This window comes from Salvelinus alpinus, chromosome 35 (assembly GCF_045679555.1).
Source record: "Salvelinus alpinus chromosome 35, SLU_Salpinus.1, whole genome shotgun sequence".
Classification (NCBI taxonomy): domain Eukaryota; kingdom Metazoa; phylum Chordata; class Actinopteri; order Salmoniformes; family Salmonidae; genus Salvelinus; species Salvelinus alpinus.
This window is the reverse complement of record NC_092120.1, coordinates 22,686,828-22,705,066: the sequence shown is the minus strand read 5'-3', so window position 1 is coordinate 22,705,066 and position 18,239 is coordinate 22,686,828. Positions and strand designations below refer to the sequence as shown.

The window sequence follows — 18,239 nt, the reverse complement described above, 5'->3', positions numbered from 1 at the left end:
TGAGATATTTAGCCGGCATGCCTCTCCATAGGAAAACATTGGGGGGAGCTCAGCGTTCCAAGGGCAAAAACTATTTTGGGGCTAGCATTTGATGACAACCGAGCTCGCTGCCCAGACTTACATAATTAGAAAGAGGCGATTCCCATGATTAAAATGGCATCTGACTTAAAAAAAAATATATATACACATTCTGAGATATTTGACGAAATAGACAAACATGCCGATATTTCCCCTATAGGAAACAATGGGACGACCTCAGAGTTTCATGAGAATTTTTTTGTTGTTGTTTACATTTTAACTATAAACAACGTGAGCAGGGGCCTGTTGCACAAAACTAGGATAAGGGATTAAGCCAGGATATCTTGGTGATCCTGGCTCAATTGATCCGTAATCCGGTTGCACTAAAGATGGATAGGGGGCAGGAGGATATGTTATGGTATAAATTACCATGGAGATTTATTCTGTGGAGCTAGCCTGCTCCAGACCAGGCTAAATTCCAGGATCTATTTAATCTCATCCCTAATGTCAGTCAGCAGTCACCACAAATGGAAACCAATAGTTATTTCACTGCTCACTATACATTGTTATCACATATAACTAGACCCACTGTTATTATTTAAACGTTTGTGATCATTAATTTCAATGATTTTGGATAAAAAATGATTTTTAGATGATGTTGCTATCATTAGATAATTTACAGTTTCCCATAGATTATAAGGCTATATATAAAATGATAGAATATTAGGGCCACAGAGGGGAAAAAAACACAAGTCATAATATTGTAACCAGTTGTTTTAAAGGAGGACAGTTGTTAAAATGACAGATGTGGGGCATTTCGTGAAATTGTACTTCAGTATGGTTTCATAAACAAAGACATGCTGATGTGCCAGAATATTAAGTATCACATTGTCATAAGTATCAAAACTGTAAAAACAATATGTAGCTTTTCTGCAGAAAGAACCAGCCTCATAAATGTATGACTTTATCCTTTTTCTTCAGTGTGGCCCTAGTACTCTGTCATATAAACAAATACACATTCCATATGAATATAAAAACACAATGTGTAACATTATGTTCCTTTATTGAATAAGGACAAAACAAAGCAGGTAAACCATCAGCTCCTTTCGAAACTGAAGTCACAGTGACTCTACAAGATGGAAAGCACAGAATCCAAGCATATTATACAAAATGATACATACACATTCAAAGGTCTGTATATAACACACCCTGCATGTCTGCACACTAAAATAAATGCAGGACAAATCCATACACATCAACTGAACAGACAAATGAATGGATGCAGTAGCCTCCCTGCAGCCTTGTATTACACACAGTATACCGCACAAACATCATAAGAGGCCAAATTCGTCAAAAAACGAACCCAAAAAAAACCAAATTCCTCTGCCACCGCAGGACATATTTAACCAAAATTGAAAGCACACATACTAACTAAAATAATTCAACACATATTGGTCCCTCAGCAGCCGACCACTGTCGTCATCAGGGAAGATTGCCGGATTGTCCCAGTCCATGGCTGGTGGCACTCTGGGGGCCCTCTCCTTCCTCAGGCAGGCCACATTGTGGAGGACAGCACAAGCCACAGTAATATCACATGCCCTAACAGGGCTGACCCTTAATTTGTGAAGGCAGTGAAAGCGTGCCTTCAGGAGGCCAAAGGTCATTTCAACTCTGGCCCTGGTCCTGGCATGGGCATGGTTGTAGGCCTGCTGTGCTTCCTGGGGGTCTGTGAAAGGTGTCAGGAGAAAAGGCTGGCAGCCATACCCCCTGTCTCCCAGCAACACACCAGAGAATTCACCTGTCAACACAAAATCTCATCATTACTACCTCATAAACACAGTGATATTCTTGACACAGCCATGATGGTTATAAATAGGGGTTGTGTGGCTTACCTTGTGATAGGCACTGATAGATTTCAGAGGCCCGAAAGATTCTGGAGTCATGGACTGAGCCAGGCCATTTTGCCACAACATTGCTGATCACACAGTCAGCATTGCAGACCATCTGAAATCATAAGATGAGGAATATTACACCAATCAATGCACATCACTGGCAATGCAGAGTGTTCGTCAATGGACAATATCAAAAAGTTATGTTCACCTGAACATTAATGCTGTGAAAGGATTTCCTATTCACAAAATCGGCCTCATGGGCACCTGAGGGGGCTTTTATCCTTATGTGTGTGCAGTCCACTGCACCAATGACATTGGGGAAACCTGTCACACAAAGTAATGAGTATCCTACTATGTGTTAACAGTTGTCCTGTAATTTGTAGATCCTCTTACCTGCAATCCTATAGAACTCCTCTTTGATGTCACAGAGTCTTCTGTGGCCAGGGAAGGAGATGAAGACATCTGCTAATGCTTTGATAGCCAGACACACACTCCTTATTGTGCGGCAAATTGTGGCCTTGTTCAGCTGTTCTGCATCCCCCACTGAGTACAGGAAGGCTCCACTAGCAAAAAAGCGCAAGGCCACACAAACCATTTGCTCCACACTCAGTGCATGGCTCCGTGCAGTGCGGTGCTTAATCCTGGGACCCAGTAGTCTGCATAGATACCTGATGCCATCTGCAGAAAACCTGTATCTTTCATATAGATGGTCATCAGGGAAGGCCAGTGGGTCCAACCGGTCCCTGAAGACCCTTTCTCGCCTGAAGGCTCTCCTCAGCACAAGTGCTTCTTCATCCACCACATCTCGCACGAATGGGCATGCCATTGTCAGAGCAGAAAGGAACACACAATTTTGGGCCTTCATATAGGCTAGTGGCCACACCTGGTGCTGGGGGGGTGGGCAAAAGAGGGCGATGCCTTATAACGATGACTTGGTTGTACTGATTGCTGGGAAAATAAAAAAAACCTTAGAAAGATGCCACCGTCCTGTGTGCTCACAATAAGAGCTCATATGTCATGGCTCACTTGACTTTACGAGAATATACCTAATTTTTATTTTGAGCTGTGTCATCTTCTTGGAGCTGGGGGAGGAAAGAAAAATAATGATTAATACATTTGTGTTACAGTTAGCATACAGTGTACATTGAAGGCATATCTCACCTCCCTCTCAAGTTTTTTTATTTCAAGGTCCAGTTTCCTAATTGTCCTCTTTTTTATTTCGGACTCCAGTGCAAGATTTTCCATCTTTTTCTTCTTGTACTGAATGTCTATGTCTGCCAGTTCTATTTGGCGCCGGAGGTGGTTGCCATACAACTTTCTGATAGCTTGTGAGCTCTGTGAACACAATACAATTAGCGCAGCTGGAATTTGGCAGGATGTGGTGTCCTTTTATTAATACGCACTATGTTGCCAGGCTGGTTTTCCCACTGTATAGCATCTGGGTCCTGTAAAAGAAATTAGATTTTTTGATTTTGATGAGGACTCCTCACCATTGTAGAGTAAATAGTACTTTCACAGTCTTAACATGATACCTCATGCCTTCTGGAATCCAGAGAGATGGTCTCCTCCTCATCATCGTCTCCATCATGTGCTGTTGCTGCTGCACTGGGGCCTTCACCCTATCACATTTAATCGGATTCATATTGAAGCTAGTAGACAAGACATGCCAGGCCTACAGTATGCCTTTGATGGAGTACTCACTGGATCAGCATCGTCTGGTGCTTGTGCTGGTGGCTCTAACAGGAACACAGTGCTGCCAGACACTGCAAGGCAATAGGTAAACCAAAGTCAGACAGTCCAAATTGATTCAATATGAATGTGGTTGTATCCCATGTAGAGATGGAAGGACATACCTTGAATGAAGCGGGTGGCATCTTGGGAGGAACCTATGCTCGTCTCTTTCCCCCCAGGGATCCCCTCTAAGACGGGCCTGCCTTTATTTAGCTCCAAGGCCATGTCCTCTGCTGGGGTAAGGTCAGCCTTTGGTGACCCACCACCCGTGCCTTGTCTGTGGGTATTCTTTTTCACTGCTAAAACAGTACAGACAATGTGTGAGCAGGCACCTTCTGGGTACAATATATGCTTGTGCTTTGTTAAATATTAGTCAGGGACCATACCATTCTGCAGAATGTTCTTGTATTTGATTTTGACCTGCTGCCATGTCCGTTTTGGCCCGTTCATGTTTAATCTACACACACACACACACACACACACACACATTTAATGGAGTCACACTGCAAAAAATTACTTGGTATTTTTGTCTTGTTTTCAGTAAAAATATCAAAAAATTTATCATAGCTTTATACAGTGTGATGGAGTTACTTTACACAATTTCACTCATATCTGCAGTGCATTTCAATTAAAAATTTAACCGTTTCATAATTACAGTACAACTGCATTTTTGGAGATGTGAATTAAATATTTGAATTGTAATTGTGATGTTTCAGCGGAGCGGTGAGTGTGTAATTGTGCACTACTTACGCATTCAGGCGGTCTGCAATACTTTGCCACGCTTTTTCTCTTTGCTTTATCACTGTGGCGGTGTTGCCTTTCTTCTTAATTATATCTTTTACCTCCTCGTATGCCTCCATGAGGATTTGTGCTTCCGACGGGGAAAAGTACGCGGCTCTAGTTGCCATGGTAAATCAGTTAATCTGTGATCTGTGGCGGGGTCTATTTGAGTGAGCCGTGAGCGCGCACCTATCCAGGATTGGTTTCACCTGGCTTAATGAATCCGTGTCTGCTCATCCTGGCTTGGTCTTTGTGCAACCAATTAAGCCTGGACGCACATGTTTTGGCTTCATTGAGCTCAGCTGAGTCATTTATCCCGGATGTCTTAATTCTACTTTTGTGCAACAGGCCCCAGGTCTCATTGCCAACAATAGCGAAGCAGGCATTGTGACGTAGAACAATAAGCTGGGAATAGAACGTTCGGAAGGCGAGTTGGTGCCACGGTGCTCAATAGAACTAATAGGAGCTGACCTATATGCCCTAAAATAAGGCCTGTTTTTTCATGATTACTTTAAAACGACGGCAAGCAGCTGGGAAATATGCTCATATTATGAAACTGGGCTCCACGGCAGATGCAATGAATTCGTTTTTATAAGAAAAGGCGTTGTTAAAAATGTCATGTGTCCAGCCTAGCGTAGCTAACTGCAGTGTTTATCCTGTCTGTAGTCTGGCTACCTCGTCTTAACTTGGTCTGTGCAGTGGGCAGCGTGGCAGTACCCCAAAGTTTGGTGTACTTAATTTAACTAACGTTAACTAGCTATGTTTTGTGTAAGAAAGTATGAAATATTGTGGTGCATGAACTGGCCATTCATGTTAGCTAACGTTACCGACCTAGCTAATGTTAGCTATCTATCACCATCACGTTTGCTAGCTTATTTGTGCATATTTGTTTCTGCTCCGATTATACAGTTTACACATGATGACTTTAGCTTTATATGAGAAACCTTACTGGGCAAAATATAGCTATTTAGCTTTCCTCGTTTGTTTGTTAGCACCTAGCCAACATTAGTTCTCATCTGACTGGTACAACTTTTTTAAACTAAATAGCTAGCTAGAGAATCAAAACCACATTTGTTTTTGTACCTTTATTTAACTTGGCAAGTCCGTTAAGAACAAATTCTTATTTACAATGACAACCTACTGGGGGACAGTGGGTTAACTGCATTGTTCAGGGGCAGAATGACAGATTTTTACCTTGTCAGCTCTGGGAGTTGATCCAGCAACCTTTTGGTTACTGGCCCAACGCTCTAACCACTAGGCTGCCGACCCCCATTGGCCCCCAATGACATGCTAGCCTTTATTTGCCTGTTCGTTAGCTATCTAGCTTTCAGCTGACTGGTGTTAGCTAGCTACAAAGGCTAGCTGCTGGACTTTGTACACGCAAGCTAACGTTAGCAAGGTAACGTTAGCTACCTAGCTAATCAAAATATCTGTTTGCATTTATTGATTAACCTCAGATTGAACACCACCATATAGCTAGCTATATACAGTAGCCTTAGTTTGTTCACGTACACCTCCTATGACTGGCAGCATGGTGCAAGCAGCTGTGTTGTTGCCGAGCAACCGCCTCAGTGTTATAGAACTCTGAGCTTCGGCTAAAGAAAATGTTACTATACTAGCTCCCCCCAATATTACCTATATATTGTGATTATAATACACAGTAATAGACGATCTAGGAAACTAAAAGCCCTTAGTCAATCAGGTGAAAGGAGAGGGAACTTCATGAAATGCAAAAAACACAATTCTTCACGTCCAATGCATTGCACTTCAACATCAACTGAAGTCATCTAGTAATATTATGATGATCATGAGAAGTGATCCGGAGTGCTGGGTAGATTAATCAGCTAATGGCGATGCCCCACCATCCCAGAGTGTCCCTGTCACCACACCATCAACACTGACTGGCCACTGTTTATCTCTCTCCTGGTGCACTCAAACATCCATTCCCTACCTACCATGTAAATCATACACCACTGTCGTTGCATGTCATTGGAACAGAGACAATAGGAACTCAGTTGGATGGAGAAAGGCTGCAAAGGTGACATGCTATCTCAAATCAAATCAAATTGTAGTTGTCACATGCGCCGAATACAATAGGTGTAAACCTTACAGTGAAATGCTTACTTACAAGCCCTTAACCAACGATGCAGTTTTAAGAAAAATACCTACAAAAATAAGAAATAAAAGTAACAAATAATTAAAGAGCAGCAACAACAATAACAATAACAATAGGCTATATACAGGGGGTACCGGCACAGAGTCAATGTGCGGGGGCACCGGTTAGTCAAGGTAATTGAGGTAATGTATAGATGTAGGTAGAGTTATTAAAGTGACGGACGCATAGATAATAACGGAGAGTAGCAGCAGTGTAACGGGGGGGGGGGGGGGGGGGGGTGCAAATAGTCTGGGTAGTCATTTGATTAGATGTTCAGTAGTCTTATGGCCTAGACAGAAGCCTCTTGGACCTAGACCTGGCACTCCGGTACCACTTGCCGTGCGGTAGCAGAGAGAACAGTCTATGACTAGGGTGGCTGGACTCGTTGACAATTTTTAGAGCCTTCCTCTGACACCGCCTAGTTTAGAGGTCCTGGATGACGGGAAGCTTGGCCCCAGTGATGCACTGGGCCGTTCGCACTACCCTCTGCAGCGCCTTGCGGTCGGAGGCCGAGCAGTTTCCATACCAGGCAGTGGGGCGACCAGTCAGGATGCTCTCGATGGTGCAGCTGTAGAACCTTTTGGGGATCTGAGGACCCATGACAAATCTTTTCAGTCTCCTGAGGGGGAATAGGTTTTTTCGTGCCCTCTTCACGACTGTCTTGGTGTGCTTGGACCATGTTAGTTTGATGGTGATGTGGACACCAAGGAACTTGAAGCTCTCAACTTGCTCCACTACAGCCCCGTCGATGAGAATGGGGGCGTGCTCGGTTTTCCTTTTCCTGTAGTCCACAATCATCTCCTTAGTCTTGATCACGTTGAGGGAGAGGTTGTAGTCCGGGCACCACACGGCCAGGTCTCTGACCTCCTCCCTATAGGCTCTCTCGTCTTTGTCGGTCTACCACATCAGGCCTACCACTGTTGCGTCATCGGCAAACTTAATGATGGTGTTGGAGTCGTGCCGGGCTGTGCAGTCATGAGTGAACAGGGAGTACAGGAGGGGACTGAGCACGCACCCCTGAGGGGCCCCTGTGTTGCTACCTACCCTTACCATCTGGGGGCGGCCCGTCAAGAAGTCAATGATCTAGTTGCAGAGGGAGGTGTTTAGTCCCAGGGTCCTGTGTATAGGTGGATGTTTGCTTGTAGGTACAGTATTTGAGACCAATATTCCTCAGTGGTCTAGTAGACATAACACCATTATTAGCATTCACAGACTCTTACGAAGTGTCATGGAGCAATTAACACCTTCTAACGTCATGGCATGATACGGTATAAAACCATTTACAGAGGCTTATGTAGAAGCACTGTATATTGTGTATTGTATTGCCATACCGCCTTAGCTAATTGAGGTAATATACAGTAGGTATACATTATTTACATGACAAGCATTTATTTGGTCCCCTTGGGGTTAGTAGTGACTTAACGTATTAGTAGTATGATGCATCTGTGGTGCTGCTGGTTAATTGACAGCAATGCAATAATAAAGACAGCCATTTTTCCACATTTGATTTATTTTATCGCATCCTAGTTTGTATTATTTCATGTCAAGGGGATATTTGGTTAATGTATTTTTTCTATAAGAGACTTTTACATACAGTATATCCACATACAAGCATTTTGTTTCATAGTTATTGAGTACCTGAGATTCCATAACAATATTTGAGAATGACACGAGTGGAAATGGTTACAGGGTACAAATATTAACACTTTGTGTTTGTGGTCATTTCTAAGTGTGTGTGCTTGTATGTGCAGTAAGTGGGCTTTTGACTTCAGTTTAACCCATCCTGTAAAGGTGTGTGTGTGTATACGCGTGCGTCTGTGTGTGTGTGTGTGTGTGTGTGTGTGTGTATGCGTGCGCACAGATAGTATATCCACGCCTGCTTCCATGTGTGTGAGTGCATGATTGCTCGTGTTGTAGGGTTGAGATGTGTGTATGTGGGTAGCCTAGTTGTTTGGTATAAAATGACACTGTAAAAATATTTCTGACAGGGGGAGTGACTGGAGTCAGCGCTTTTCCTCCCCCTTCATCCTCCCCCTCGCCCCCCGCTGTTCAATCCATCCAGCCGCTGTCACGGCGGGGGAGCAGACAATCTATCAAGGCATCAGGAGGCATTCTCCTCACCTGCACCGCGCCTTTAATGAACAGCCAACATGATCCCGGCTGACAAGCAGGAAATGGATGTAATAAAGATTGTTTTTGCATGCTCTTTGCATCCCTGATAAATCGCCTCGCTGTGCAACAGATACCGGAGCCACATGGAAATTTGATTTCACACAGTGAGGCGGAGAGAGATGGGGCGAGAGAGAGAGAGTGGAGAGGGGAGAAAGAAGATGGCAGTGGCAGGGTCACTTTATGTTTTTTGTTCTCTATAGCTGCGACATGGGGGGTGGCGGTGGTGTGTATGGTTTACTGGGACCCTCCCTGGCTCCTCTAGTCCTGCCGAGCGTTGCTGGTTCTGTGGTGCCCCCAGCGATCGGAGGATTTTCCTATGAGCGGCCTCCTCCACACCTACTGCTCAACCCTCTACACTTCTCACACCCCTCTCACACCCACTCACTTTACCCAAATCCCGTTCCACACATACTGTAGTCTCCCTCAGTAGGGTTCAGAGGGCATTGAGGTCAGAAGGTCACTGTGACCACTATTCTCTACGTACTGTACTGGCTCTCCAACACCACCCACCCACACTCACCTGCCGTAACATCCCTGGTTCCCTCGAGACTTTGAATAAGGCTTGCGAGATTACTAGTATTCTAACAGAAGAGAATGCAGGGAGGGGACAAAGTGGGAGGATAGGAGAGAGGAGGGGACAGAGAGAGAATGATTATAAAGGTAAGATAGAGGGAGTGGGGGGGGGAAAAAGCAAATGCTGGGGGATGGAAAGGGGGGAGAATAAAAGGGATCGAGGAAGAGACAGGGAGATGCAGATATTTGTGATTTAACCACCACAGAAAGAGAGAGAGCGGGAGGGAGATAGAGGGGGGGCTAGAGAAAGGGATAGTGAGAGACATGAACCTTTCCTCAGAGAGAGTCAAGCTGTTTTATCTGACTACACTCAGAACTACACTGACTACACTCTGACTACACTCACCCTTTCCTCAGAGGGTTTTACTTTGAACCAAAAAGGGTTCTCCCTGGAATCAAAAAGGGTTATCCTACTGGAACAGCTGAATAACTCTTTTGGAACCATTTTTTCTAAGAGTGTACCATCCACCCCTTGTAAACCTTGGCTTTCCGCTCCTCTCCTTTCCTTTCCTGTCCTCTCCCTCTCTTCCTCCTCATCCACCCTTCTCATTTCCTCCACCTCGACAACCACCTCGCCCAACATAGAACCTCAACCTCCATATGTCTGTAGTAGTTGTGTGCGTGGCAGTCTTTCACAACACCCTACAGTAAATGAATGCATTTTCAGAACGACACGTGGCCAGCCTCGCGGCTTTGGACAAGCCTTCGTTATCATTGCACTGAATGAACTTCCAACCATAAGGTAAGGAATGAGCCATTGGGATTGAGTAAGATGGTGGCTGAGAGGCCTACTTGCCTCTCTCTCTCTCTCTTTCTCTCACTGGGACTTTTGTATGTATTTGTGTGTATCTAGAGAAACATTAGCCAGGATCTTTATTGGTTTGGCGGCTGCCCCCTGGAGTGGCGCAGGTCTGGGTTATGTGACGATGTCTCTCACTGCAGCGCTGTCTGTCGTTGGCACATTGTGGGGTCTCTCCACAGCCAGGTCACCTATGATACAAGTCAGTATTCGACGTCCATCCATGTCTCAGGACGTCGGGAGATGATGTGGAAACCGGCCACTAGGGGCAACAGTGAGCGGTGTTACTTTCAATTAGGTTTTGGTTTTGCTAGAGTGCTGTGGACGGGGATGGCGGATTGGCGTAAGCATCTGCCTCTGATTCATAAGTTTGAATCCAGTGATAGGAAGTTGTTTTTGATATTTTCGCTTTAAGCCTATCCCAAACCTTAACTGTTACCTTAACCATTTGGAGTTAATGCCTGAACTTAACCCTAACCGTAAAAATGTGGAGTTAATGCCTAAACGTAACCTTACATAACCTCCCCCCAGTCACACCACCACTACTACACACAACAGTATATACCCACTACTTGTTAAGGCTGCCCCCGCGCTCATTTGCATGAAATAAGATGGAAATGCAGCCCTTATTTATGCCAACAGAAATGGACTGTTATTAAGGGCACCACATTGTGCAACAGCGATGGTCGCACTGAGAATACATTATGGAGGCTATTTCTGGAGAGGCTCCAGCCACACAGAGGGTAATGCTTTACTACTCCCTGATGGAATCGTCACTCCGTGTGCCAGGGCTCTGTGTGTGTGTGTGTGTGTGTGTGTGTGTGTGTTTAGGGCTGTGCGGGTGGGAGAGTGGGTGTATGTGTGTGTGTGTGATGGGCTGTGTGGATGGGTAAGTAGGTGTGTGTGTGTGTGTGTGTGTGCGTATTTTCTGTGATTTTCAGTGATGGAGAGGTTACCAGTGATTGACAGTGTACGCAGCCCCCGCTGTATAATAGTTTGTGAGCTGTGAGTTGAGGTGAGAGGCAGGTATAGCCACAGTAGTACTCTCCATCTGTCTGCTGGGCTGTGCAGCGCGGTGTAGTTAGAAATGATCCTGTGTCAGATTATATTCTAAATCCTACAATTACTAAGGTTATAACCAAAGAGGAAATCTGGTCTTAGACCAGTTTATCACACTAACATACCCCCTTTAGAGTGACCCTGTTGGCCAGCCAATAGCCTCAGTCTGACCTGATCCCAGACCAGCCACCCCTGACCTCAGTTCACCTGAACCTGCTCCCCACTGACTGCCCTCTGACCGCTCTGTGACCTCTGACCTATGCCCTGGCTAGGCGCCATCACTGGACCATGACTTCCCTGAGTAAATATTATGAGTTTCTCAACTGCATGCAGCTGCACGGGAGCAGAGACAAAGGACAGAGAGAGAGGGGGAGGTGTGTGTGTGTGTGTGTGCGTATGTGTGTGTTTCAGAGAGGTTTAGCATCTTATTTAATGCTGTGCAGGGGGTGGGGGAGCCTCCTGGGTGTGTGTGCTGTGATATAGGGATTGAGTAAAATAGAGACGGGCTGTGGGAGAGCGTGAGAGAGACTGAGACTGATTTGTGGACATGCTGCCTTTTTTACAGGCCTTGTAATGGAGTTTATTAGCATGTGAGTAGCAGCCAGGGAGCATATGTAATCTGTCCTGTGCAAGGGTGGCCATTTTGAATACAGGATGGTAAAACAAAAGCAAAACAAGCTCGAGTCCATTATGTGGAAGTCTTTCCTAGCTGAGTGGATACATGTGAATGGTATTATTCCCCTTGTCAAGGAGATATTTGATGTTATGCACTGATGGCTAGTGTAAATGATATTGTCAGATAGGTGTATAGAAATAGCAGATCTGTTCTACGAATGTATCCACCCATTGAGCCGTGTAACTGTTCTCGCACAACATTCGTCATCATCTGTGTGTGTGTGTGTGTATTTGTGAGAGAGAGAGAGAGAGAGAGAGAGAGAGAGACAAGGACAGGAGGAGAGAGAGAGAGAGAGAGAGAGAGAGAGAGAGACAGAGACAGAGACAAAGAGAGAGACAAAGAGAGAGACAGAGACAGAGGGAGAGGGAGAGAAAGAGGGAGAGGGAGGGATCGAAAGAGGAGGGGGGGACAAGGACAGGAAAAGAGAGAGAGAGAGAGAGAGAGAGAGAGTGGGTAGCCAGAGACAGCTGTTGTGTCTTGGAAAATACAGATCAAATAAGCTAATGTCAAGGCCTGTGCCGTCCCATAACTTCTCCATTCAAGCAGAGGGCAAACTGAGGTCAAATTCTATTGATTCTTCCAGGGCTTGTGGCAATATATCTTTCTACTGAACCAAGTAGACCTTTCCAGTATTAACATTGGAAGTATTTCTGAGCAACGTGCATTATGAGAATACTATTTTCAGTATAATATTATAATATTTAACTCTATCTATATGTTAATCGACACTCTACAGTATGTCCAACATACAAGGTCAACATTACTTTGGAAACACCCCATTTAAAAAAACGATCCCTGTTTGTGATGTGAATTACCCAAACCAATAGGCCTAATGTGGTCCTTTTGAGTTAGAGAAGCTCTATAATTGTTGTGTTTGTGAGCGACCATGCACGCGTGTGCAGTTGTGTGCATGTTTGAATGAGTTTCAGTATTTGTGTTTATGTGATTATATACAATAAGTGTTTATCAGTGTAATAGTGTAATATGTGTTTATCAGTGTGTGTGTGTGTATATATATATATGTGTGTGTTTATCAGCGTGTGTATGTGTACGAATTTGTGTTTATCAGCGTGTGTGTTTGTGTGTGCGTGGGTGATGGATGGTGCCCGCTCCGTGTTTACCTATCCCATGATTTCCTGTGCGTGCGGGTAACAAGTGGAGTTTGGCAGGATTAATGAGCGTGTGGGTGCTGAATGGATGTTTGGGGCTGTGTGGTGCTCCATCACGGGCCTAGCAGCCCAGAGCCCCCCAGAGCTTAGCCTCAGCCCCAACACCACCACCGGTCACAACAGCTACCGCTAGCTACCGCTCAGCCTGCTCTTAATTATGCATGCTTAGCAAAGTCCCATTAAACAAGCAGCAGAGCTGAACAAAGGCAAAGCATTCACATCCTTTACTTACTGAGAGTTATCTTAACCCTCAAGAGAGTGATACGCTCCCTAGAGTTAGTGTTGATAACTGGGAATCATTATGACGGAGTACTTTTAACTCCATTAAGAATAACCAGAGACAGGGAGCTAAATTTATGCCGTTATCCACAGATGTGGGAGGGGCCCTCATTGTCATATTTCCCAGCCTGCGCTGCTGCAGGTAGATTTTTTGGAATTGTTTGATTCAATGTCTGTGTTTTCGCATGTATATCGATTGTTTTTGATCTTATGCGTCACAAAGATAAGAAACAGGCATTTTGTCAAATAGTCCAATCTTTAAGTGGTTGGTTTTATAGCAACCATTGGTCAAGTCAAATGTTATTGGTCACATGCGCCGAATACGACAGGTACAGACTTTAAAGTGAAATGCTAACATACGAGCCCATTCCCAACAATGAAGAGTTAAAAAGTAAGACAAATCTTTGCTAAATTAAAGAGGAAATAGTAACACAATAAAATCAAAACAAGGCTATATACAAGGAGTACCAGTACCAAGTCAATATGCTTGGGTTTGAGGTAGTACAGTATGTACAGTTGAAGTCGGAAGTTTACATACACTTAAGTTGGTGTAACGGCTGTCGTAGTCGTTCTCCTCCTCAGACGAGGAGGAGCATGGATCGGACCAAGATGCGGATTGGTAAGAGTTCATTATTTAATGGAAAAACAACAAACACTACAAAATACAAAAACCAGCAAACGTGACTAACCCGAAACAGTCCTGTGTGGCCCAAACGCTGACACAGGAACAAACACCCACCAAACACAAGTGAAACCCAGGCTGCCTTAGTATGATTCTCAATCAGGGACAACGATTGACAGCTGTCTCTGATTGAGAATCATACCAGGCCGAACACAAAATCCCAACATAGAAAATCAAACCTAGACCAACCCACCCAACTCACGCCCTGACCAACTAAAACAAATACATGACAAAGGAAAACAGGTCAGGAACGTGTCAGGTTTTGGCCAAGACTGTTCGGGTTTTGGTTACTAGATGTCCCCATTGCACCTTTTTTGTACCTTTTGTTTTTTCTTGCTCTAATTATTGTTTGCACCTGTGGGTCGTTCCCTTGTTAGTATTTAAACCCTGTGTGTTCCTCAGTTCCTTGCTCAGTGTTTGTAAGTTAGCACCCAGCCCCAGCCCAAGCCTTGTTTTATACAGATATTTCTCTTGTTGGATTTTCCAGAGGTTCTCTGGTTTAGTTCTTGTGTATTATTTGAGTAGTCTTTTGAGGTTTGTTTTCCCTGCTGTTTTTTACCACTTTGTGGAGTTTCTTTTGTATTTTGGAGGATTTCCATTTTGTGCCTCTTGGCTTTATTTTTGGACATTGTGGATTTAGTTTCTTTGCCTGAAGATTTTGTTCTTTAATTAAACCACCATCTCTAGTACTGCTGTGTCTGCCTCATCTTCTGGGTTCTGACGATTATTAGTGACTGTTTCTCGCACCGGGTCCTGACAGAAACACTGAGCCAATATAATGAACCCAGAGGCAGCCAGTACCCAGGATTTTTTGGACTGTCCAACGCCACGAAGCTGCTCTGGTTCAGCAAGAGGCCTTAATGGCTAGACATTCTCAACTTCTGTCAGAGATGCTGACTTCCATAAAGCAGATTTCGGATCGACTTTCCCCGGCAACCGCTTCTGCTCCAGTTCATCCGAATCAAGTGCCCCTGACAGTTAACCCCCTGGCTGAACCTCGTCTGCCGCCTCCCCAACGGTTCTCAGGGGATCCGAGTGTTTGTAAGGGTTTTTTCACCCAATGTTCTCTCTCCTTTGAGCTGCAACCATCGTCGTTTCCCACCGACCGGTCCAAGATAGCATATATCATCACCCTGCTGTCGGAAAAAGCTCTACCTTTGCTGAAGAATTCAAGCGAGTGTTTCAAGGTCCTACCAACGGCCCTGACTCAGCCAAACAGCTCCTGACTCTCCGCCAAGGTCGGCGCAGCGTGACGGACTATGCCATCCAGTTCCGCACTGTGGCAGCAGCAAGTGGCTGGAACGACGAGGCGCTCACAGTGTGTTTTTTGAAGGGTCTTTCTGACACCATCCAAGATGAACTAGCCACTCGGGAACCACCGGACAACCTCGAGTCCCTGATCAAGTTGGCTTCACGCATAGACCAGCGTCTGAGAGAGAGAGAACTCAACCGTAGACCGCTCACCCTAGCTCCTATCGGTTCCAGCTCCGAGTCTCCACCTTTATCCTCGCTGGCTCCACCAGAACCCATGCAGGTTGGACGCATCTCCCAGGTTGAGAGAGACCGCCGGATGAGGGAGCGATGCTGTCTATATTGCGGCAAACCGGGCCATTTCCGCTCCACGTGTCCCGGGCTCCAGGGAAACGCACTCTCCCGTGCAGGCCTGGGAGGACTGTAACGGGAAACATAACCTCCTCCCATCCATCCAACTCCCGCCTGCTCATTCCAGTTACCCTTTCCTGGGACGACCACGAGTTTTCTCTTCAAGCCTTGGTAGACTCTGGAGCCGCAGGTAACTTCATGGATGGGGTCTGGGCGAAGGAGAATGGCGTTCCTTCTGAACCTCTAAGTGACCCCATAAGGGTTACTACGTTGGATAGAAGCCCTTTGGGATCTGGACTTGTCACTCGTGCCACTACCCCCTTGCGACTTTCAGTTTCCCAACACCAGGAAGTGATGAACTTTCATCTGATCTCCTGTTCCGAGTTCCCTCTCGTCCTTGGTTATCCCTGGCTTCACAGCCATAACCCTCACATCGACTGGTCTGTGGGCACTATCAAGCAGTGGGGTCCTACGTGCCAAGCCACTTGTATCTTCCCGAGTTCCCAGAGTTCCCCTTCCGAGTCTCTAGAATCCATCGACCTGTCCCGAGTTCCCGAGTGTTACCATGACCTCAAACTGGTATTTAGCAAACAGAGGGCCACCAAACTACCACCCCATAGACCTTACGATTGCACCATCGACCTGTTTCCGGGGACCTGCCCTCCCAGGGGTCGGATCTTTTCCCTTTCTCCTCCCGAACGAGCTGCTATGGATACCTACATCAAGGACGCTCTGGCAGCAGGCCTCATGCGTCCATCTACCTCGCCGGCGGGAGCAGGGTTTTTCTTTGTGGCCAAGAAAGACGGTGGATTACGACCTTGCATTGACTACCGGGGACTCAATGCCATAACCGTCCGTAACCGCTACCCGCTAGCCCTTATGGCCACAGCCTTTGAGCTGCTCCAGGAAGCAGTTGTCTTCACTAAGCTTGACCTGCGGAACGCATACCATCTTGTGCGGATCAAACCCGGGGACGAGTGGAAGACCGCTTTCAACACGCCTACTGGTCACTACGAATACTCGGTGATGCCCTTCGGCCTGACCAACGCCCCGGCTGTGTTCCAAGCGCTCATAAACGATGTGCTTAGGGATATGCTTAACATCTTCGTGTTTGTTTACTTGGATGACATCCTCATCTTTTCGAGCTCCCTTCAAGAACACACTAAGCATGTCAGACAAGTGCTCAAACGCCTCCTAGACAGCCATTTGTACGTTAAGCCGGAAAAGTGTGAATTCCATTCCTCTCGAGTACAATTCCTGGGATTTATAGTGGAACCCGGTCGAGTCCAGATGGACCCCAAGAAGGTAGGGGCGGTAGCGGATTGGCCCACCCCCAAGTCCGTTAAGGAAGTTCAGCGTTTCCTGGGCTTCACCAACTTTTATCGCAAGTTCATCAAGAACTTCAGCTCGGTGGCAGCCCCTCTCTCAGCTGTAACCAAAGGTGGCAACACAAGGTTTCTGTGGGGAAGAGAGGCTGAGACGGCCTTCCAAGGACTCAAGCAGCGCATCCTCTCTGCTCCCATCCTGACACTACCAACGGCGGATGAACCTTTTGTGGTGGAGGTAGACGCATCAGAGGTTGGGGTTGGAGCTGTCCTGTCTCAGAGGGGTGAAGACAAGAAGCTTCATCCTTGCGCCTTCTTCTCTCACCGGCTTACCCCGGCCGAGAGGAATTACGATGTGGGGGATCGTGAACTCCTAGCGGTTAAGATGGCATTGAAGGAATGGAGACACTGGCTCGAGGGGGCTTCTCAACCGTTTCAAGTGCTTACGGACCACAAAAATCTGGAGTATATCCAGCAGGCGAAGCGGTTGAACTCCAGACAAGCTCGATGGTCTCTTTTCTTCAGCCGATTTCAGTTTATCCTCACCTATAGACCCGGGTCAAAGAATCTCAAACCGGACGCCTTGTCACGAATCTACTCTCCTGCCATTCGAGAAGATACTGACATGACTGTCCTTCCGGCCGCTAAGATCGTGGCTCCGATCTCGTGGCAAGTGGAGGATACCGTGAAACAAGCTCAAGCCATCGAACCGGGTCCTGGAGGAGGTCCGGCCAATCGGTTGTTTGTTCCCAAGGCAGCAAGGTCCCAAGTCCTTCTGTGGGGGCACTCCTCTCGCCTCACCTGTCACCCGGGCGTAGGTCGCACCTTGGAGTTCATCCAGCGTAAGTTCTGGTGGCCCACCATAAAGGACGACATTGCCACTTTCGTCAAGGCCTGTTCCGTGTGCTGCCAGGGCAAATCTTCGCACCTCCGCCCTCAAGGACTCCTTCACCCTTTATCTATTCCCCACCGACCCTGGTCCCATATCTCGTTGGACTTTATTACTGGCCTTCCTCCGTCCCATGGTAATACTACGATCCTAGTCATCATCGACAGGTTTTCTAAGGCGGCCAGGTTTGTTCCCTTGACCAAATTACCTTCTGCCAAGGAAACAGCTGAGTTGGTGATTAACCATGTGTTCCGAGTCTTTGGCATTCCGCAAGATATGGTTTCCGACAGAGGTCCCCAGTTCGCCTCAAGGTTTTGGAAGGCCTTCTGCCAACTCATAGGGGCCACGGCCAGTTTATCTTCAGGGTACCATCCGGAGTCCAATGGCCAAACTGAGAGGATGAATCAGGAGCTGGAAACCACCCTCAGATGTATGGTT

The 18,239-nt window shown here is 46.2% G+C and overlaps 1 protein-coding gene across 7 annotated transcripts; it reads right to left on the bottom strand.

Annotated features, from left to right (window-relative positions):
* Positions 1–1,043: 1,043 nt before the first annotated feature.
* Positions 1,044–5,103, bottom strand: LOC139564604 (putative nuclease HARBI1). Of its 7 annotated transcripts, none has more exons than XM_071384266.1 (12): positions 4,392–5,103; positions 4,028–4,098; positions 3,764–3,940; positions 3,612–3,673; positions 3,443–3,529; positions 3,314–3,355; positions 3,072–3,243; positions 2,957–2,992; positions 2,304–2,858; positions 2,119–2,234; positions 1,911–2,022; positions 1,044–1,816 (listed from the first exon to the last, which is right to left on the bottom strand). In XM_071384266.1, exons 9-12 carry the CDS (start codon positions 2,773–2,775, stop codon positions 1,446–1,448), a joined length of 1,071 nt encoding a protein of 356 aa, XP_071240367.1. In that variant the 5' UTR covers positions 2,776–2,858; positions 2,957–2,992; positions 3,072–3,243; positions 3,314–3,355; positions 3,443–3,529; positions 3,612–3,673; positions 3,764–3,940; positions 4,028–4,098; positions 4,392–5,103; the 3' UTR covers positions 1,044–1,445. The 7 variants fall into 6 exon arrangements, with proteins under 7 accessions (XP_071240367.1, XP_071240369.1, XP_071240365.1 ...); XM_071384268.1 differs by having other exon boundaries at positions 3,072–3,245; positions 4,392–5,099; XM_071384264.1 differs by having other exon boundaries at positions 2,304–2,992; positions 3,072–3,245.
* Between the last annotated feature and the right edge of the window lie 13,136 nt (positions 5,104–18,239).

What these genes read in the sequence shown, in the direction of transcription:
- LOC139564604 (XM_071384264.1), bottom strand. Translation starts at nt 2,775, where the DNA reads ATGAAGGCCCAAAATTGTGTGTTCCTTTCTGCTCTGACAATGGCATGC. An exon ending in GGAGTTCTATAGGATTGCAG is followed by an intron (nt 2,235 to 2,303) that starts GTAAGAGGATCT and finishes TTTGTGTGACAG; the next exon opens with GTTTCCCCAATGTCATTGGT. An exon ending in CTATCAGTGCCTATCACAAG is followed by an intron (nt 1,817 to 1,910) that starts GTAAGCCACACA and finishes TTGTGTTGACAG; the next exon opens with GTGAATTCTCTGGTGTGTTG.